Below are 19,438 nucleotides of genomic sequence, written 5' to 3' on the forward strand. Positions count from 1 at the left end.
TTCAAACTACAAGTAACAGTTGGCAGCATAAATGCTTTAGATTTAGTGGACAGTTCCTTTAGGAACACTTACTTTACTGATGCATATAGCTCAGTTAGACCATTTTATCCCATTCTAAATGCATGAACTGACAGTATTTACAGCTACGCTGATGGGTCTGTTTATATCCTAGCTGCACATACTATCAAATTTTTTACCTCGGGACGCTGGATGTTTGGTCTTGTGATCATGTTTTTAAATTATTTGCAGATCATGACTAAATATTGGCTTCAGCCAACTCTGACGGCACAGAGCAGCTGAACATAATCCGCTTCAAGCTTTGATGAGAAATTTTAACAGCAACTGCAGTTCCACCATGTTCAGGGACACGTTTACTTTCACTTCTTCGACACTCCAGTCGTTGAGGTTACAGAGAGAGTTGCAGGGTCTGGAGGATGAAAGGAGAGCTTTGTACAGGTCTCCCAGATATCCCAGAAATGAGCAAACTACAGCTGTCAGTCAAACAGCATTCAGGGAATCAAGAACACAGCCCCAGCTCTGTAGAGATACTGCTGTACACGACGCTCTGTTCAATGGGGATTTGGACAAGATCAGAAGCATCTTCAAGAGCAAGGACTCGGTCAATGTGATCTTAGAGACGGCCAATCATGAACTGAGCTGGTCTGCAGAGCTAGGTATGAACATCTTTCCATACCCAACACTAAAATTTCTATGATGGTGTCAGCATAGGGCAGTTTAAGTTCTGTCTCTTACAGCAAAGCTTTATATGATTTTATCTTGCTGTTCCCGCAAGTGATTATACCAGAGCTAATTGGGAAGATGTGCCTTTCCACAGTGTGTTGATTGTGACAGTGCACTCTGCCTCTTTCCTCTTCATGCTTGTGCCCATTGCTTCCTGTTGCTCCAGGTTCTTTTTTGCATTTCCTACTCTTGCTCCGTGCTCCCTCATCCCTCCTGCTCAGTCATGCAGGCACCTTTTCATCCTAACTGCACCAATATTTAAGCCAATATTCCCAACTGACTGAGCTGGAATTCACTCATTGATACCCTTGACTGGCCCTCCAGATGATGGGGAGACCAGAGTGTATTGTTCAACTTTCTATCCAGTACTTTTTTTTAAAAAGTATTTAACAGTTATTGTCATTGAACTGAGGAGACATTCTTAGCGTTTTTACTTTTTTGTTTATGACTCCAGAGATACTGTTGTAAATAACACTTTGTTCAGCGGGAACTTGATGAACAAGGACTCCAGATTAAAATACTCCCCCCTCCTCCCAGGAATATTACTCCTTTTTGATGTAATAATTGTAAAAGGAGTGTGATGGAAGCAGAGCTGCAATATTTGTCAAACAGGCAAATTTTATATACTATATTTTTTTATTTTATTATGACTTTAGAATAGATGTGTTTTAAAATTAACTTCCAGTAGCTGTAGCAGAAACATAGGGTTCTTTTGTCTTGGTGTTAAGAGTGGGGGGAGGGGAACAAAACACAAAGCTGTCTGGAGACACCTATTAGTTTAATTGGGGATGCAGCCAGCCACCATTTTGATTTTAGTGTCTAATCATAAACTATTCAGGTCAAGTTTATTTGGCTAGTTCATTATGTCTTTGAAATGTTAATGCTTGCTAATGTCAATGACTCCAATCAGGCATTTAGAATGATTTCTGGTGTGGCCAGATGTTCCAAGGAAATGACTCTACTGATAACCAAGCAACTGCTGTTCACATCTTATTTACTTAGTGGCCAAAATAAATAATAATGTGATCGCCTGATTATTGATATTCATATTCAAGCAGAAAAATTGTATTTCCTTGGATCTCTAGTTTCCTGTTTTAATTGCCTGTTTCTATGTTGGGGCAGCAAAAAGACTTCTGTGGAGTCAATTGTCCATATCTCATTTCATTATAGAATCCATTCGAGGGATATTGGAATGGCCCTGTAAAGATCCAGCACTATTTATTGTTTTGAAACAGTTTATCTAATGAGTATTGCACAGCCAGTGTTCCTGCATCTCTAATTAACCTGCTTGTAATTCAATTCAACCATTGGTTTTAACATGAATGCAACGGTCTAATAACATCTTTGTCGACCTGCTATTTTTCATCCACCAGGTTCTTAAGCCACTTATTCATGCTTCCCTTTCTACCCCCATTTAGCTATCCCCCTTTAATTATTCACACACTCTTTGTGTCTGGTAAATGTCTTTGATTTCTCTCATTATACCTCCTTTTGTTTCATGTGAATATCTCTTTTGCCATTTGACCATCTCCTGTTCTCCATCTAAGCACTTTACAGGTTATTCTATTTATTTTCCTCTGTGTTTGATTGTTGTTTTTTTTTACCCTTCTCCCCTGTTCTATTGCTTTCTAAATGCTGTTCATCTGTAATATTTTCCAGTTCTGAGGAAAGATTTATACCCAAAATGTTGACTTTTGTTCTCTCCACAGATGTGCCTGACCTGATTGTTTCTAGCGTTTTCTGTTTGATTTCCAGCATCTGCAATATTTTGATTTTTAGATCCAATCTGTGCTAATTATAATGTGCTGTAATTGATGCTATTGACTACATTGCCATATTAAACATAAGAACAGGAGTAGGCCATTCAACCCCTCGAGCCTGTTCCATCATTCAGTTAGATCATGACCGATCTGTATCTCAACTCCATTTTCCCACCTTTGCTCTATATCCCTCGGTGCTCTTACCTATCTCGATTCATCTCGGTCTTGAAAATTTCAATTGTCTCAGCATCCACTGTCTTTTCGAGGGGGTGGGGTGGAAAATTCCAGATTTCCACAGCTTTTGTGTGGAAAAAGTGCTTCCTGATTTCACTCCTGAATGGTATAGCTCTAATTTTAAGATTGTGCCTACTTGTTCTGAATTCCCACAACAGAGGAAATAGCTTAAACATAAGAACATAAGAAATTGGAGCAGGAGTAGGCCAATCGGCCCCTCGAGCCTGCTCCGCCATTCAATAAGATCATGGCTGATCTGATCCCAACCACAAATCTAAAGAACACAAGAAGTCGGAGCAGGACCCGGCCACATAGCCCCTGGGCCCTCTCCGCCACCCACAGGGCATTGACCGATCCGAACTCAGCTTCATGTCCAATTTCCTGCCCGCTCCCCATAACCCCTAATTCCCTTTACTTCTAGGAAACTGTCTATTTCTGTTTTAAATTTATCTAATGATGTAGCTTCCACAGCTTCCTGGGGCAGCAAATTCCACAGACCTACCACCCTCTGAGTGAAGAAGTTTCTCCTCATCTCAGTTTTGAAAGAGCAGCCCCTTATTCTAAGATTATGCCCCCTAGTTCTAGTTTCACCCATCTTTGGGAACATCCTTACTGCATCCACCCGATCAAGACCCTTCACAATCTTATATGTTTCAATAAGATCGCCTCTCATTCTTCTGAACTCCAATGAGTAGAGTCCCAATCTACTCAACCTCTCCTCATATGTCCGCCCCCTCATCCCCGGGATTAACCGAGTGAACCTTCTTTGTACTGCCTCGAGAGCAAGTATGTCTTTTCTTAAGTATGGAGACCAAAACTGTATGCAGTATTCCAGGTGCGGTCTCACCAATAACTTATATAACTGCAGCAATACCTCCTTGTTTTTATATTCTATCCCCCTAGCAATAAAAGCCAACATTCCGTTGGCTTTCTTGATCACCTGCTGCACCTGCATACCAACTTTTTGATTTTCTTGCACTAGGACCCCCAGATCCCTTTGTACTGCAGTACTTTCCAGTCTCTCGCCATTAAGAAAATAACTTGCTCTCTGATTTTTCCTGCCAAAGTGCATAACCTCACATTTTCCAATATTATATTGCATCTGCCAAATCTCCGCCCACTCACCCAGCCTGTCTATATCCCCTTGCAGGTTTTTTATGTCCTCCTCACTCTCTACTTTCCCTCCCATCTTTGTATCATCTGCAAATTTTGATATGTTGCACTCGGTCCCCTCCTCCAAATCGTTAATATAGATTGTAAAGAGTTGGGGACCCAGCACCGACCCCTGTGGAACACCACTGGTTACTGGTTGCCAGTCCGAAAATGAACCATTTATCCCAACTCTCTGCTTCCCGTTCGATAACCAATCCTCCACCCATGCCAGAATATTACCCCCAATCCCGTGATTTTTTACCTTAAGTAATAATCTTTTATGTGGCACCTTGTCGAATGCCTTCTGGAAGTCTAAATACACTATGTCCACTGGTTCCCCTTTATCCACCCTATACGTTATATCCTCGAAGAACTCAAGCAAATTTGTCAGACATGACTTCCCCTTCATAAAGCCATGCTGACTTTGTCCTATTAAATTATGCTTATCTAAATGTTCCGTTACTGTCTCCTTAATAATAGACTCCAAAATTTTACCCACCACAGATGTTAAGCTAACTGGCCTATAATTTCCAGCCTTCTGCCTACTACCCTTTTTAAATAACGGTGTTACATTAGCAGTTTTCCAATCTGCCGGGACCTCTCCTGAGTCCAGGGAATTTTGGAAAACTATCACCAAAGCATCCACAATCCCTACTGCCACTTCCCTCAAGACCCTAGGATGGAAGCCATCAGGTCCAGGGGATTTATCCGCCTTGAGTCCCATTATTTTACTGAGTACCATCTCCTGAGTGATTTTAATCGTATTTAGCTCCTCCCCCCCGAGAGTCCCCTGTTTGTCCAGTGTTGGGATATTCTTAGTGTCCTCTACTGTAAAGACTGAAACAAAATATTTGTTCAGCATTTTTGCCATCTCCATGTTTCCCACCATTAATTTCCCGGTCTCATCCTCTAAGGGACCTATGTTTGCCTTAGCCACCCTTTTTCTTTTTATATAACTATAGAAACTCTTGCTATCTGTTTTTATATTTTTTGCTAATTTCTTTTCATAGTCTAACTTCCCTTTCTTAATCAATCCTTTAGTTACTTTTTGCTGTCTTTTGAAGAATTCCCAATCTTCTATCCTCCCACTAAGTTTGGCTACCTTATATGTCCTTGTTTTTAGTCGGATACTATCCTTGATTTCTTTACTTAGCCACGGATGGCTGTCATTTCTTTTACACCCTTTTTTCCTCAGTGGAATATATTTATTTTGAAAGTTGTAAAATAACTCCCTAAATGAACACCACTGCTCATGTACCGTCTTACCCTTTAATCTATTTTCCCAGTCCACTTTAATCAATTCCGCTCTCATACCATCATAGTCTCCTTTATTCAAGCTCAGTACGCTTGTTTGAGAATCAACCTTCTCACCCTCTAATTGGATATGGAATTCAACCATGTTGTGGTCGCTCGTTCCAAGGGGATCCTTAACTAGGACATTATTAATTAATCCTGACTCATTACACAGGACCAGGTCCAAGGTTGCCTGCCCCCTTGTAGGATCAGTTACATACTGCTCAAGAAATCCATCCCTGATGCACTCAATGAACTCGTCCTCAAGGCTGCTCTGCCCAATTTGATTTGTTTATCTGGAGTTAAAACTGGCTTTCCCAGCTTCTTTGTATCTACCCCATTGAATCTTTTTATTATTTTAAACACCCATTGTTCCCTGTTTTTTTTGAAGTTTTCTACATATTGTATATTTTTAAAATCTTGCAGTACCTCATTTGAAGAGGGAGCCTTGCCATCTGTGCTTGTCTTCAGTGGGTAAGTTTCTTTCCATCCAGACTCCCCTGAGGGAGTTCCACATTCAGGATCTTCTTTGAAGGTGGCATCAGGAGCATTGCTCATGTGCATTATCCTTCCCTAATGGCCAAGTTACAAGATTCATGGTAAAATTGTAGGAATCATAACTTTTTTAAATGTTGAAGTGCATAGCATGTTCAAATCTACCAATTATCTTGCCAATAGCAGATTCCTACAGAGTGTTCTGAATTGGATTTTTGCCAGTAAAGACCTGGGAAAGCCAGTTTTAACTCCAGATAAACTTTGTTTATCCAACTTTTTAACTCCAAATAAACTTGTTGATCCAAAATCATTTTTAAGTACACGTAGCTAATAAAAACAGGGAGGTATCTTGTGGAAAGTAATGAAGAGTTTCTTCCTGTTGTTTCATTGAAGTTGCTTGGTTATTACTGGAAATAATTCCATTCCAAATAACCATAGCAATGGACAATTGAAGTACAAATGGGGAAGTAAAGGGAATGCAAAGCACTAGATGACTTTTTTGGCAATATTTGGTAGACTGGATAGACTGGTCATGTATGTATCCTGAAAAAAGGGAGGGGAGAGGTGACATGAGGCCATAAGTGGGTTTATGATTTCAAACTTGGCTTTTCTAATTTTACTGCAGGTAGGGGGATCGAATAAAGAGGTTAGCTGTTACAGTTTTGTATAACTGGGCTTTAATCATCTGGCTCCAGGTCCCGGACAGAAGGAAGGTGGATGAATATTATCCTAAGCTTCCACATAATGTATATAGATAGTAATGTAATGTGTTGTATCCCTAAAATGAGAAGCATTAAGGTGTCAGCCTTGGCTCTGTGATCGCACTTTTGCCTCTGAGTCGGAACGCCATGGATTCAAGCCCCGCTTCAGAGACCTGAGCAAATAATCTAGACTGACATTTCATGCAATATGTCAGAGGTTCTGCCTTTTAGGTGTTAAACTGAAGCTCTGTCTTCCCTCTCTGTGGATGTAAAAGACCTGGCATTATTTGAAGAAGAGCTGGGAAATTCTCCAGTGTCATGGCCAACATTTATCCCTCAACCAATAACAGATTAACTGGTCATTTATCTCATTGCTATTTGTGGGAACTTGCTGTTTGCAAGTTGGCTGCCACATAACCCCACATTTCAATAAGTGACTACATTTCAAAAGTTCCTGAGTAGTTTGCAGCATAGAACCTGACTGGAGCTGTAAGATAAGTGATTAGGTGATTTTCTATTGTTTTTTAAAAAGCTCTTCTTAATAAACTGGCACTCTATCTGCACTTAGTAATGAAAGGGAAAAGAGCTATGGGGAGCTTTGTTTGACTGAAAACATCCTAGACTAGAGAAGCAGAAAGTTGGTTGTACGATTTCCATTATATGTACAATCCCTAGAACATTGATAGGTACTGTCCATGCAGTATCTGGAGCATTACTGTGCACTACTCTTGCTGTGCATTACAGTAATTACATTTACAGCACTTTTGTCAGACTTTATCTCACCCTGCAATTCTCTTATACCAGAATACCTTTTCAATGAGAAGTTTTACTGATTGTACAGATCAAATTTAGGTTTATGCCATTCAGGAGGTCTTTTAGTCAAATACATACAGTAGATCTTTTTCTGTCACTGGCAATTAAACAGAATTGCTGCATCGTATGGTTGTTTGAGGTCTCAGCAGATATGCACTTAAAGCACTTTAATGGACATATGATCTATTTTTGTATTGCAGGTCTTTGGTCACTGACCTCCAAACTGACTCAGACGTCTGCACTCCGTATCACTGCAGAGCGAGGGCACGCTGCCTGTGTGAAGCACCTGCTGGGACATGGCGCTGATGTAAATGCTGCCCCTGGAGGAGCAACTGCCTTGCATACTGCCTGTGCCAATGGACACAGTGAATGCGCCCAGCTTCTGCTTAGTATTGGCGCTAATCCCAATGCAATCTCTGAAGAAGGGTATGCTCCTTTGCACCTGTGCACCAGTCCCCAGACCTTCCTGTAAGTTTAGTTCTTGGTTATATATGGTTACGTTGAAGCTGATCCCTAGCACAGCAAGTATTTTTTCCCTGAGTGCTTAGCTTTAGAACTCAGGCATTGGGGAAATGCACAGTGTAATGTGTCTGTACACAAATATATCCCAATGTTGAGAAACCAAGTAATGGAGATGATATTAACCCTTTAATGTCTATTTTTATTAGTGCCTTGACAATATAAACATAAGTCCAAGCTTTTATTATTCAAATAATTATGTAATATATAAAAAGTTGCACTATTAGTGCACTGGTATTACCGTGGGAAGTGAGATGCACATTTCCCAACGTTTCCTCAGACAGTTTCCTGATTTCAACCAAAGCAGCTTGGGTACAAGGCAAGAAGGGATGAGGTGATTCCTTAGAAGGATGCAGGAAGGATCACTGCTGGGCAAGTCACCTTGGCTGCTGTTGCATATTATTTGGTGAAACAAGTAGTAAGAACAATAACTCACATTTATAATAGTGCCTTATATTGATATCGGGATGTCCCAAAGTGCTTCACTGTCAATGAATTACTTTTGAAGTATAGTCACTGTTGTTATGTGGCCAAACATGACAGCCAATTTGCACAGAGCGAGGTCTCACAAATGAGATAAACGACCAGTTAATCTATTTTGGTGGTGATGGTTGAGGGATAAATGTCACTGGAGGAACTCCACTTCTCTTCATTGAAGAGTGTAATAGGATCTTTTACATCACCTGAACAGGCAAGGGCCTCGATATAAACATCTCATCCAAAACAGGCAGACAGGACCTTGACTTAATGTCCGAATATGCTCCATTGTCTCTGATAATGCAGCACTGCACTGAAGTGCCAGTCTATGTCCTCAAGTCCTGAAGTGGGGCTTGCAGCACAGAAGCAAGAGTGCTACCACTAAGCCAAGCTGACGCTAACATCCACCTTTCATCTCACTCAGGGATTGGTGCATGGAGTTGAAAACATATGCAAAATAAATCTGAACTAAAATGTGATCACTGGGTGGTAACAGTACCACATGTGGGATGATCCATTCCTGTATTCCTGCATATTGTGTCACCTGATCCCTAATCATGGTCCCATGTATAATCCTGATCTAATTATCGGCAGCCTGCTCCATTTAGGCTTAGCTGGTGAGTGGTCTGTGTCAAGTTTTCTGATTTTAGATTGGCTATGAATGAATTTGAGTTGGCAGTTGTTGAATAAATGCATGTATGAAATGTCACATACTGCACCAACAATGAATGGTCAGGAGATCTTTTAATACAAATTGTATTAACTCAGTGTGCTCTTATTATTTACCTGGATTATCAGAACTAAAGAAATTATCAATGGTAGGTAGTGGCAGTAAAGGAACATGGCTGAAATTGGGGAAATGCTTCAGCATATGATACAGGCTCATCTAATTCTCAATGACCTGTTTCAGGTGTGCTAAACTCCTGCTGGAACATAGTGCCAGAGTTAATATGCAGAACCAAGACAGAGAGAATACTCCACTTCATGTGGCTGCAAAGTACGGTTTAGATGAACATGTGGACCTTTACCTGAGCTATTGTGCCTACAGTCACAAGAAAAACCGAGAAGGAGAAACCGCACTCAATGCTGCCTGCTCATATGCGGAGAAACCTGAGACCTTTGGCAGATATTACAGAGTCTGCAAAATGCTGATCGATTGTGGAGCTGATGTGAAAACTGCTGGGAAAAAAAATCACACACCACTCCACAATGCCTGTGGGAATGGGCACCCTGGGATTGTGGATTTGTTGCTGCAGCACGGTGCCTCTGCAAATGCCAAGAACAGTGCTGGCTACACTCCAATGGACTGCATTTTACAGGCTATCGAAGATCACTTGGAACGTCATCCAGAGCAAATTGTCTTAGCTCTGTTGAACCATGGAGCAGCTCCGATTGACTCTGAGGTATTCGGACTTTCTAATGGACATGTAATGTGAATGATGATGTGACCAGAAAGCGGTGGGTCAGGGAGCTGTTAAACAAATTACTAGGCTGTGCAGAGAGAACTAACAGACATGGAGTCTGGCTAATGCTGAAACAATGCTCTGATTATTTATAAGTATTATAATGCAGATTTTCCCTTTCATATATTTTTTTCAATCCACTTCTCTTCCAAAGGCTCCTTGCTAGTTATGGTTGCTTGGGCACAATTGCACTTTCACATCTTCTCAAAGTTGCTATTATCCATGTCTGAGCCTCATAAGTGCTGGCAGCACATTAACCTACATTGGGTCTCTCAGCCAAGTCCAGTCCACCTGATGTCCATACACATACATTTCCAGTAAGGGTTGTCGGATAGAACCCAGGCTGATTTTTCCCTTTCAAACCAGAGCACTGAGATCACTTGAGACACTCCTACTCCACACCAACTGAGATCAGTGCAGATCAGGAATCAAACCTGGAACCTTCTTGGTCTGTAAGGCTCAGCTATTCACTGGATAATATCACTTAGCCATCAGGAAGTCTCTATCTTTTAAATCAAACCACCATAGCATACAAGGAACAACATGAGCCCATTGACCACAATACCTGTACAATTTGCCCTATTATCATAACACTCAGAACTCCAACAATTGTGCTATTCCATTGAATCTAATGTAAGTATGGTATTCAACAGACCTGTCGTGCATGTTCAACAGATTGGGACAAGTGTAATGCTGCAGATTTTGTTTCTCTTTCAGATACTCAAACTATGTGCGATGTCACCCTGGACGATGGAAGCAGTGTTAAATACTTATGAGTACATTCCGCTTTGTGACTCTTGGATTGAGGCGGTTCCCCTGGATGTGTGGCAAGTAGGTACAGTGGAATAATGCATTAATTGACAATCCCTATATATCCTATAATTACACTGGTGACCAAAGGTATGCATTTTTAACTAATTCAGAATAAATCACTAAATATGACTATTGTACATGAATGCTAAACTCCTAAAAGACTATTTGGAAGACTAGTGCTACAGTTTATCCTATAGCAATTCAGCTCACTGTTGCTACAACATGTGCAGTATGTAAAACTTAAGCATATTAGTTAATTCTTTTAAAGCCATACCCTATAAATCTGAGGATAGCAGCATGCAAACGGCCATTAAAATACAGATTGCAAAATTCATTAAAATAAAACTTACAGATGAATAGGTGAAGATAATTATCTCAATCAAATGCTGATATATCTTATGCCACAAAGACTCACAGAATTTTAACTTGTTTTTATTGACAAACTTTAAGCAGAATGGCTAAGTATAAATAATAAAAGCAAACATTCGGCAAAAAATACGGATATGGATAAAATTCAGTGGCAATACGGCATGGAAGAAGAGAAATTCTTCCAAGAAAAAATGGGAGAATGCCTATTTGTTCCTGTTATTAATCAACAAATTAAATCACATTTCAAAGTCATAGATTCCAGTTTTGTTAGTGAGCCATTAATTGCAAAGAAAAATAAGTATTCATCCCATTAGTTAAGAGGAATTTCAGGGTCTAAGTTATGTTACTGACCCAGAGATATGTTTAATTTTAAAGGTTAGGTGTTTTCAAAGATAACACCAGTAATAAACACACTTCATCCGTGATCTCTGCGCTCCTCCAATTCTGGCCTCTTGCGTGACCCTGATTTTCATCGCTCCACCATTGGCGGCTGTGCCTTCAGCTGCCTTGGGCCTAGGCTCTGGAATTTCCTCCCTAAACCTCTCTGCCTCTCTCTCCTCCTTACCTCTCTCTCCTCCTTACCTCTCTCTCCTCCTTCTTAAAACCTACTTCTTTGACCAAGCTTTTGGTCACCTGTCCTAATATCTCCTTATATGGCTCACTGTCAGATTTTGCTTGAAAATGCTCCTGTGAAACGCCTTGGGACATTTTACTATGTTAAAGGTGCTGTATGAATGCAAGTTGTTATTGTTTAGTGAAATCCTAGTCTCTCCTCACCACGCCACTCTCTATTTTCTTCAACAGCTCGGGACTCTCCCACTGCCTGTCTCCCACTAACAAAAATTTATTTTATTTTACTTTTACCTTGATAACTGATAAATTTTAAACCTTACTTCAAATATATCTTACAACATACTGTTCAGTGCTGGTTGTCTTATTATTCTGAGGTCTATTCCATGATGAGAGTGATCAGTTTAATTGGGGATCTACTCTGGTGTATTATTGATTAACTGCAAAATGGGAGTTTATGCCAAAATAGGGTTAACGTGAAATTAGTCTTTCTGTAATGAGCACTAAATAGATCCTAAAATTTATATAAACAGTTTACATTGAAGATGGAATAGAAAAGTTTTTCAAAACTAGAAATATAAAAAGTTTTTCTTTGGGCATGTTTACCTTGGGTGGTAACACTGTCTGCAGATCTATGTTGTTTCCTCAGTCCCTGGCACACTCTAATATAAGATGGGGGGGATTCTGAATCTGCAATGGTATTGGACCCATAATTGTGGGCCTTGAGTTGTCACCAAGCCATTATCTAAATGTAAAATCACACAGCCAGATTCTCTCCCTTTTACCAACTGGGATTTCAGGTCTTCAGCTTCCCGCTGGGTTGGCAGGAGCATTGACACCAGGTAAACAGGAGAGATTGGCACATAGAAGTCACTGGTTTCTGTTTGAGCACGACTGTCCCAGCATCCATCTAGGCAAAGTAAAAATGCCTTTAAAATCTGTTTGAAGTGTCCCAACTTTACAGACTTCCTTTTGGGCGGCTGTGTGTGATTCCAATTTCTGAATAGCTCTGGTGTCTAATAGTCCTGTCTCAAAAATTATCTGTCTCAGCTTGAGTATCTTTAGGGGTCAAGGAATATTTTTATGTGGTACTTTCCCTATGGAGACAAATGGGTGGGGGAGACTCCATGATAAGATAACTTATGGATTCTGTACATTGCCTTCGAAGAGATTAGACTTGATGGACTCAGTGGCTCTATCTCATTCCATGCTTCTCGTAAGGACCAATGCCAGTTGATAATTTAGGTTTGATTCAGTATTACAGAACGCCTGTCTATAATGATCATTATAGTCAGTGCCAAAGTGAATTATAACAAACAGGTTTGGCCATACTACATATTTAAAGGAAATTGGATATGTATTTGAAAATTAAAAATACAAAAGGATACAGGGTTAGGCCGGGAAATGGGATTAGACTAGAAGCTTCAGATATAGCACAGCACAGGCACAATGGACCAAATGGCCTCCTTCTGTCTTATAAATGTTATGATTTTATTGACCCAGAAATTGCTCTGAGTGGTGAAACAATAGTGCTAACCCACTAACTTAAGCCAAAGATCCTGAGCACAATTGCAGCAGCCCTACTGCTGTCCTGACTGAGATCAGTTAATTCAACATAGACTGGGGATCAAATCTGGGATTATGAGTCAATTTAGGTCAATCAGTTGGTACAATGGTCTCAAATTGGAAACAAGCAGGCATAGGCCTAAAAATATTGCTGCACAGCGCCTGATTTTCAGGGGCTAAATGGCCCTTATTATGATGGGCAGAAAATGTACTGCCCGCCATATTGATAAAGGCCAAAAAGACGGAGGATCAGTGCCCATGCCTGAAACAGGCCTTAGACCCTTTGCAAAAATAAGTAAGAGACCTTACGCCTGTTTGAGGCCCTCAGTGCAAGATTTGTTTGCCCTGAGGCCGGCTGCAATCAGGAAAACCGGGCCTACATGTGGTCTAACAGGTGGTCTTTAAAGGGTCAGCCTGTTAGGTCATAACAAACAAGGTAAGTTTTAAAAATATACTTGCCTAAATGCTTCCGCCTCCACGTTAAAAGAACATGGGGCGCTGCCGGACACCGATCTTCCCCCCCCCCCCCCCCACCCCGATCGCTGCCGTTCCCCCTGATGGGCACTGATTCCCCCCCCCGATCACCACCACTCCCCCTACTTAATCCCTGCGCCACCCACTTGCCCAAGGATGGGCATGCCCAAATTTCTAGGCCATAGACTCCATATTATCATTAGAAGACCAAAGGGAGAAGTTAGAAGAATTTTTTTATTACATAGAGGGTTAATAGAATCTGGATTTTTTTTTTAAACACAAGTAGCTTTTGAGACAGAGGGTATAAACTCATCTAAAGGGAATTGGATAAGTATTTGTAAATGAAAAATGCAAAAGGATACAGGGATAGGCTGGGAAATGGGATTAGAGTAGAAGCTTCAGATATAGCACTAGCACAGCACAGGCACAATGGGCCAAATGGCCTCCTTCTGTCCTATAGATTTTATGATTCTATTGGTCCAGAAATTGTTCTGAGTGGCGAACCAACATTGCTCGCCGCTCCATAGATTTATACTAACCCTTTAACTTACCGCGGTCCTTACTGGGTGCACTTCCTCTAATAGGAAGTGGAGATGAGCCCAGCGTTAGCTCCAGCGAAGCTCGGACCCATGGGAGAAGCGAGAGCATCACTCTCTCCCCTTGACCAATCAGATTCCAGCATTTTTGACAAGCTGCAAACAGTTTCTGCAGGCTGGAACGTAAAATCCAGGCGGTGAAAGGTACAACACTAAAATCATTTGTAAAAACAGTTATAGACAGTGAAAAAAGAGAGGGTAAGAAATAAATGAATTAAAGAGACGGAAGGAAAAAGTTTTTTAAAAATTATTTTTAATTTTTTTTTAAATAATTTTTTACAGTCAAAAGCTATTAAAATAAGGAGTAATGAGACCCAACATTTTTAAAAGTTAATTTTTAGTTGTTTGGCAGTCATTAAGTCTTACCACGCTGTTAAAACTTAGTTTAGATCTGGTATTTTTAAGCGTACCTGTTTCGTGGCGATATTAGTTACTTTCCAGCTAGGCAGGAGAGCAAGTTGACGCTGGTCCATTGATTCTGTTGATTGCAACCGGCGATATCCCTTTAAGGCAAAGCTGACAGATTGCCGGCGAACCAGGAGGAGCAAGTTCCGGATTTCCGCGTTTGTCTGTGCATGTACGAATGCCGGAACTTGCTCCTCGATTTCGCCATTGACGGTGAGTGTGTTGAGCTCACCATTCTTTTTCAAGCAATTATATTTCCAATATTTCCTAATTAGCTGGCTTGTGATAACACTCACAGGGATCACAGAATCAGATTTTTATGATTAATGAGATCTTTTTGCTTTTTTACAGAAACATCAGTTTTTCTATGAATCCATTATACAAATGACCAACATACCTCGTTCTCTTCAGCATCTCTCACGCTGTGCTTTAAGAAACTATCTCGGAACTAGATGCCATTCAGTCATCCCACAGCTGCAACTTCCAAATAGTTTCAAGGAGTTTTTACTGTTGAAATTTGAAGGCTATTTCAAGTGAAAATGCTCAGAGTCCTTAAATAGTTACATTTTTATAGTTCGTTGATTGAGTCTTTCAGACTAGCTGCAACAACTAAAATGTGTTACAATGATTTACTTTAGGTTATATTTTTTTTAAATTTCATAATCTGTCAAATTTGTTAAGCCTGTTATTTAAGTAACATGGGAAATTTGGACTAGTCAACCATGAAACAAAAGAAATGTCTGTCCATTTTACAGTGTTTTGGCAAGAGCCCACAATACCTGCCCCCTTCCTTTTGGCATGCCATGTCAGCTGCTTCCTAATGATGTTAGTTATGAGGCCTATTTTTTTTTAATCTTTATCTTGCCAACTTTTTTCCTCTCCCTGAAGGCATTGATTCCTTCCCTTGTTGGTTTTCAGTGTCAGGGGTGCCAGTCGTCATCTCTGCTTTTGCACTGAACATCTTGCATGCTTTTTATCCCCCCCCCCCCCCCCCACCTCTGCATTTTTGACTATTTGTTGAAGTCTTTATTTTGCTAAGACTTACTTTTTTGAAGTGTTGGCAATTAATACTGCAGGATAAATTGCAGCCAACTAAGTAGGGCATTCCCATAGCACCACATGAATTGGATGAGGAGGACCAATTCATGAGGGCACAACATCTTTAGGTACAAAAACAACTCGGGTGGGGGGAGAGTATGCTTGCTTTTACAGGGGAGCAGCAGCCCTTTAAAAGCTGCGGGCTTGCCCAATTTTCCAACTTGCAACCAACCAGTTTGCAGGCTTGACTCCATCTGCATGTTTTCCATGTACAGGGAGTCTATTCCAACAAAGGGGAGAGCTTGCCTTGGAAACTTCAGTGAGACCAGCTCTTCCCACTGCTGGATTTAAAAAATGGGGTTTACATCTCGAGAAAGCTTGCAATAATAGTTTTACAGTAATTTTTCATCTAGTATGCTGATGCCTTCCCGCATTGCAGTCTAACTCACTCCCAATTATCAATTTTTCCATGGGGAATTGTTATCCATGTGAAGTACTTCAATAAATGATTTATAATCAAATGGCTAGGTCAGAACAATATTTTCAATAAAAGAAATTAAGCTTCTTTTGCTCCTTATGTGCTTTTTATGGAAATATTTCCTTTATGGAGAAGCACAAAGATTGCAAAACTGACCCAAATAACACACGCAATTAAAGATTCATGTAAAGTGTGCAATCAAAATTTCATTTTTAAAGGAACAAAGTGGTTTCAGAGCTGGAGCATAATATGAGAGAAAAACAGAAAATGCTGGAAATAAGTAGATCAGTTAACATCTGTAAAGAGAAAAGACAGGTTAATATCTCAGCTATAAGATACTTACTTAGAGCTGAAACATAATATGGGATTGTGGTTGGGAGCTATAATGTAGGAATGTAGATCACATTATCCACTTCAGTGGTTTGAATTTCTTTCTCCAATAAAGAAGCTGTGGTACTGACTTGTTCTTTGCTAATTAAGTATAAAGCAAAATACAGAGTAACAGATGCACAGTTCAACAGAAAGAACAGTAACTGAGACAAAACAGATACAAAAAGCAGAGTAGCAGGAACAGCCACAGAGCAGAATAAAAGTAATTGACAATGAATAAACAAAAACGAATAACACTGGCTGACAATGAAACACAAGTAAAAGAACAGAGTATCAAGAATATAATAACCAAATATAAATAGGACATATGTCAGTAATTCTTATTAAAACAGAATAACAGTTGTACAAAGGAAGAATGCAGAGTTACAAGAATCACAGGGAAAGAGCACAATATTCTAACACAAAAGAGTAATTAGGAGAAAATAATTAAATTCACAATAAAATGCAGAGTAACAAAAGTCTCTTACATTGCACAAGACCCATGCTAGTGGCACTGGCGCGCCTTCTGACGCACGAATGTCACGCAGCCAGCTGCAACCTGAAAGCAAACTTGTCGGAATTCACTAAACTCAAAGGCCAGATAGACCCATTTTTACTGGATCTTCCCGGCTGCCGGCTTTAGTGAATCCCAGCAAGTTTTCTTTCGGGTTGTTGTTAGCTGCACAAGACCCAGGCATCGGAAGCTGGAGCCATTAGAATAGGTCTGAACACAATATAAAAACAGCTAAAGATTTAACAATCCAACACATTGAAAAAGCATATCAGCTACCTTGGAACGCTTGTCATGATGAGTGGCAGATATATAATCATTTTCCATTGGTATTGCTAACTGCCCCACTCCCTGTCTGGCACATTATTGTAATGTTCTTGATCTGGTCTTGCCATTATTCCTCTCGAGTATGACTGTGGGAAATATTTAACCTTCTTTAACCTTGCTTCTTGGACAGTTTATATGAATTTGATCTCAGCCAAGGTAATAGGCAAGCTTGATTGCTTCAATAAATACCCTTCTTCATTATACATGTTTATGATAAAAATGAATGTAAAAGTGATAATCATTTGTAATTATGGGTCAACAATGTATCACAAACTGTAACCCACTTAGATGGGATTAAGTATAAAAGGTATTTGCACCTTTAATGAGGTGCGAATACTTCCTGAATACCTGTTTCTGCCCAAAGTAGTTCGCGCACTTAACACGCTATAAACTACAACTTTGTAATTGACTATAATGGTAATTGGTTAGTGCTATTTGCCCGATTTAAACAATTGCCCGATTTAAATTTGGGTGGTTTAAATTGTGGGGACTGTAACAGGAATCAACAACCAAACAGAATGAGAACAAAGGACTCGCCCAAAGGTTTTATGCATTCAGTAGCTGAGATACACAGGCTAGGAAGATGCCAGGTTCAATCCCTGGTCTGTGCTGAGTTGGCTGATGTTGGGTCCCCAACTTTGCATCCTGTGATCCTTGCTGTGGCTATCGGGTGAGGAATGAATTGGACTGAGCTGTGTTATCTCAAGTGGTCAAATAACCTGCCATCACTCACCGTCAAGGCTCATACATGAATAATGAAATGACCACTTGAGTGAGGTGTTGGGGAGAGATTGGCATTTGTGGAACTCAACAATCGAAGACAAAAAAAAAGAATAACAGGAATCAACAAATGCAAAAGAACAAAGAGAATAATTAGTAATAAGGGAATGAAGAATAAATAATGAATCGTGCTCTTTTGTCTTTGTATTTTGTATTCCTGTTAAGATTAAAATCCTGTTATACAACATTAATAGTAGTATATTGCATTGGTATGACATTTTTCTGTCTGCTATTTTAGCAAAGGTATTTTAAATGATTACGATAATGCATTCATTACTAATATTCCATTCTGCAATTTCAACTCACTTTTGTGTTAGATTGTTGTGTGGCTGTTAATTATTTGCTCTCTTCTTGTGTCTGATGGTTTATTCCTGTTGCCAGAATAGTAGTGATGCAACTATTATAGTGAAATAACAAAACTAGGCTTTATTTGTAAATTTTAGATAGCTTGTTTTAATGTGTATCACAGTCCAAAATCTATCCTAGTATTGCACCAAGTCCTATTCATCCATCACCCCGTGCTTGCTGACCTAAATTGGCTCCCAGTCCACCAACACCTCAATTTTAAAATTCTTAATCTCATGTTCAAATCCTTTCAGGGCCTCATCCCTCCCTATCCCTGTAACCTCCTTCAGCCCTACAACCTTCCAAGAACTCTGCGTTCCTCCAACTCTGGTCTCTTGTGTATCCTCCACTTCCTTCGCCCCACCATTGCCAGCCATGTCTTCAGCCATCTAGGCCCCAAGCTCTGGAATTCCCTCCCTGAACCTCTCCACCTCTCGCTCCTCCTTTAAGTTGTTCCTTAAAACCTTCCTCTTTAACCAAAAGCTTGGTTAACTGTCCTAATATCTGTTTTGTAGCTTGGTGTCAAATTTTGTCTGATAACATCTTGTAAATGCCTTGGGACGTTTTACTATGTTAAAGCCGCTATATAAATGCAAGATGTTGTTGAATAATTGCTTGCAATTTAAATATATGCATATTTTTCTTGTTACTTAATTTACTAGCATATTTTGTATCAAACAGAATAAATTAAGGGTTTTTGACAACCCAAAACTTCTGCTTTGCACCCCAGCTCTTGGAATTCCAGCAAGAATGAGACAGGATGGGAAATGAGATAGTGAATTTAAAAAAAGGTCAGGCAACCAACTCCAGACACTGGAATATAATTGTGGGACTTGGGAACATAGTAGACATTGCACATCGCACATTATAATTGTGTTAAACTTGCATTGAGCAATATCTGTAACGTTAACACATTCATATGAAATTCTTTTCTCTGCTATTTTAACTAAAGTATTAATCTGTTTATTATACTTGTCCATTACTAAGATAGCAGCATTAATTCAGGTAAACTCGCTCACATTATCTCCTATCTTACACTCTCTCCCCATGAACTACTCTGAGGCTACTCATAGACTATCAATGTTAAGGGAATGTTAGGAGTAAAATTTGTGATCAGTGACTGTGGTCTGGATTGAAAACCCCTTTAAA

General features: G+C 39.9%; 1 protein-coding gene across 1 annotated transcript; it reads left to right on the forward strand.

The window, feature by feature from the left end:
* Positions 1–297: 297 nt before the first annotated feature.
* On the forward strand, positions 298–18,135 carry asb16 (ankyrin repeat and SOCS box containing 16). Its single transcript, XM_067969005.1, has 5 exons — positions 298–674; positions 7,390–7,657; positions 9,096–9,588; positions 10,366–10,479; positions 14,793–18,135. The coding sequence occupies exons 1-5, from the start codon at positions 323–325 to the stop codon at positions 14,976–14,978; spliced, it is 1,413 nt and encodes a 470-aa protein (XP_067825106.1). The 5' UTR covers positions 298–322; the 3' UTR covers positions 14,979–18,135.
* Positions 18,136–19,438: the final 1,303 nt, after the last annotated feature.

Source organism: Heptranchias perlo, chromosome 30 (assembly GCF_035084215.1).
Source record: "Heptranchias perlo isolate sHepPer1 chromosome 30, sHepPer1.hap1, whole genome shotgun sequence".
NCBI classification, from domain to species: domain Eukaryota; kingdom Metazoa; phylum Chordata; class Chondrichthyes; order Hexanchiformes; family Hexanchidae; genus Heptranchias; species Heptranchias perlo.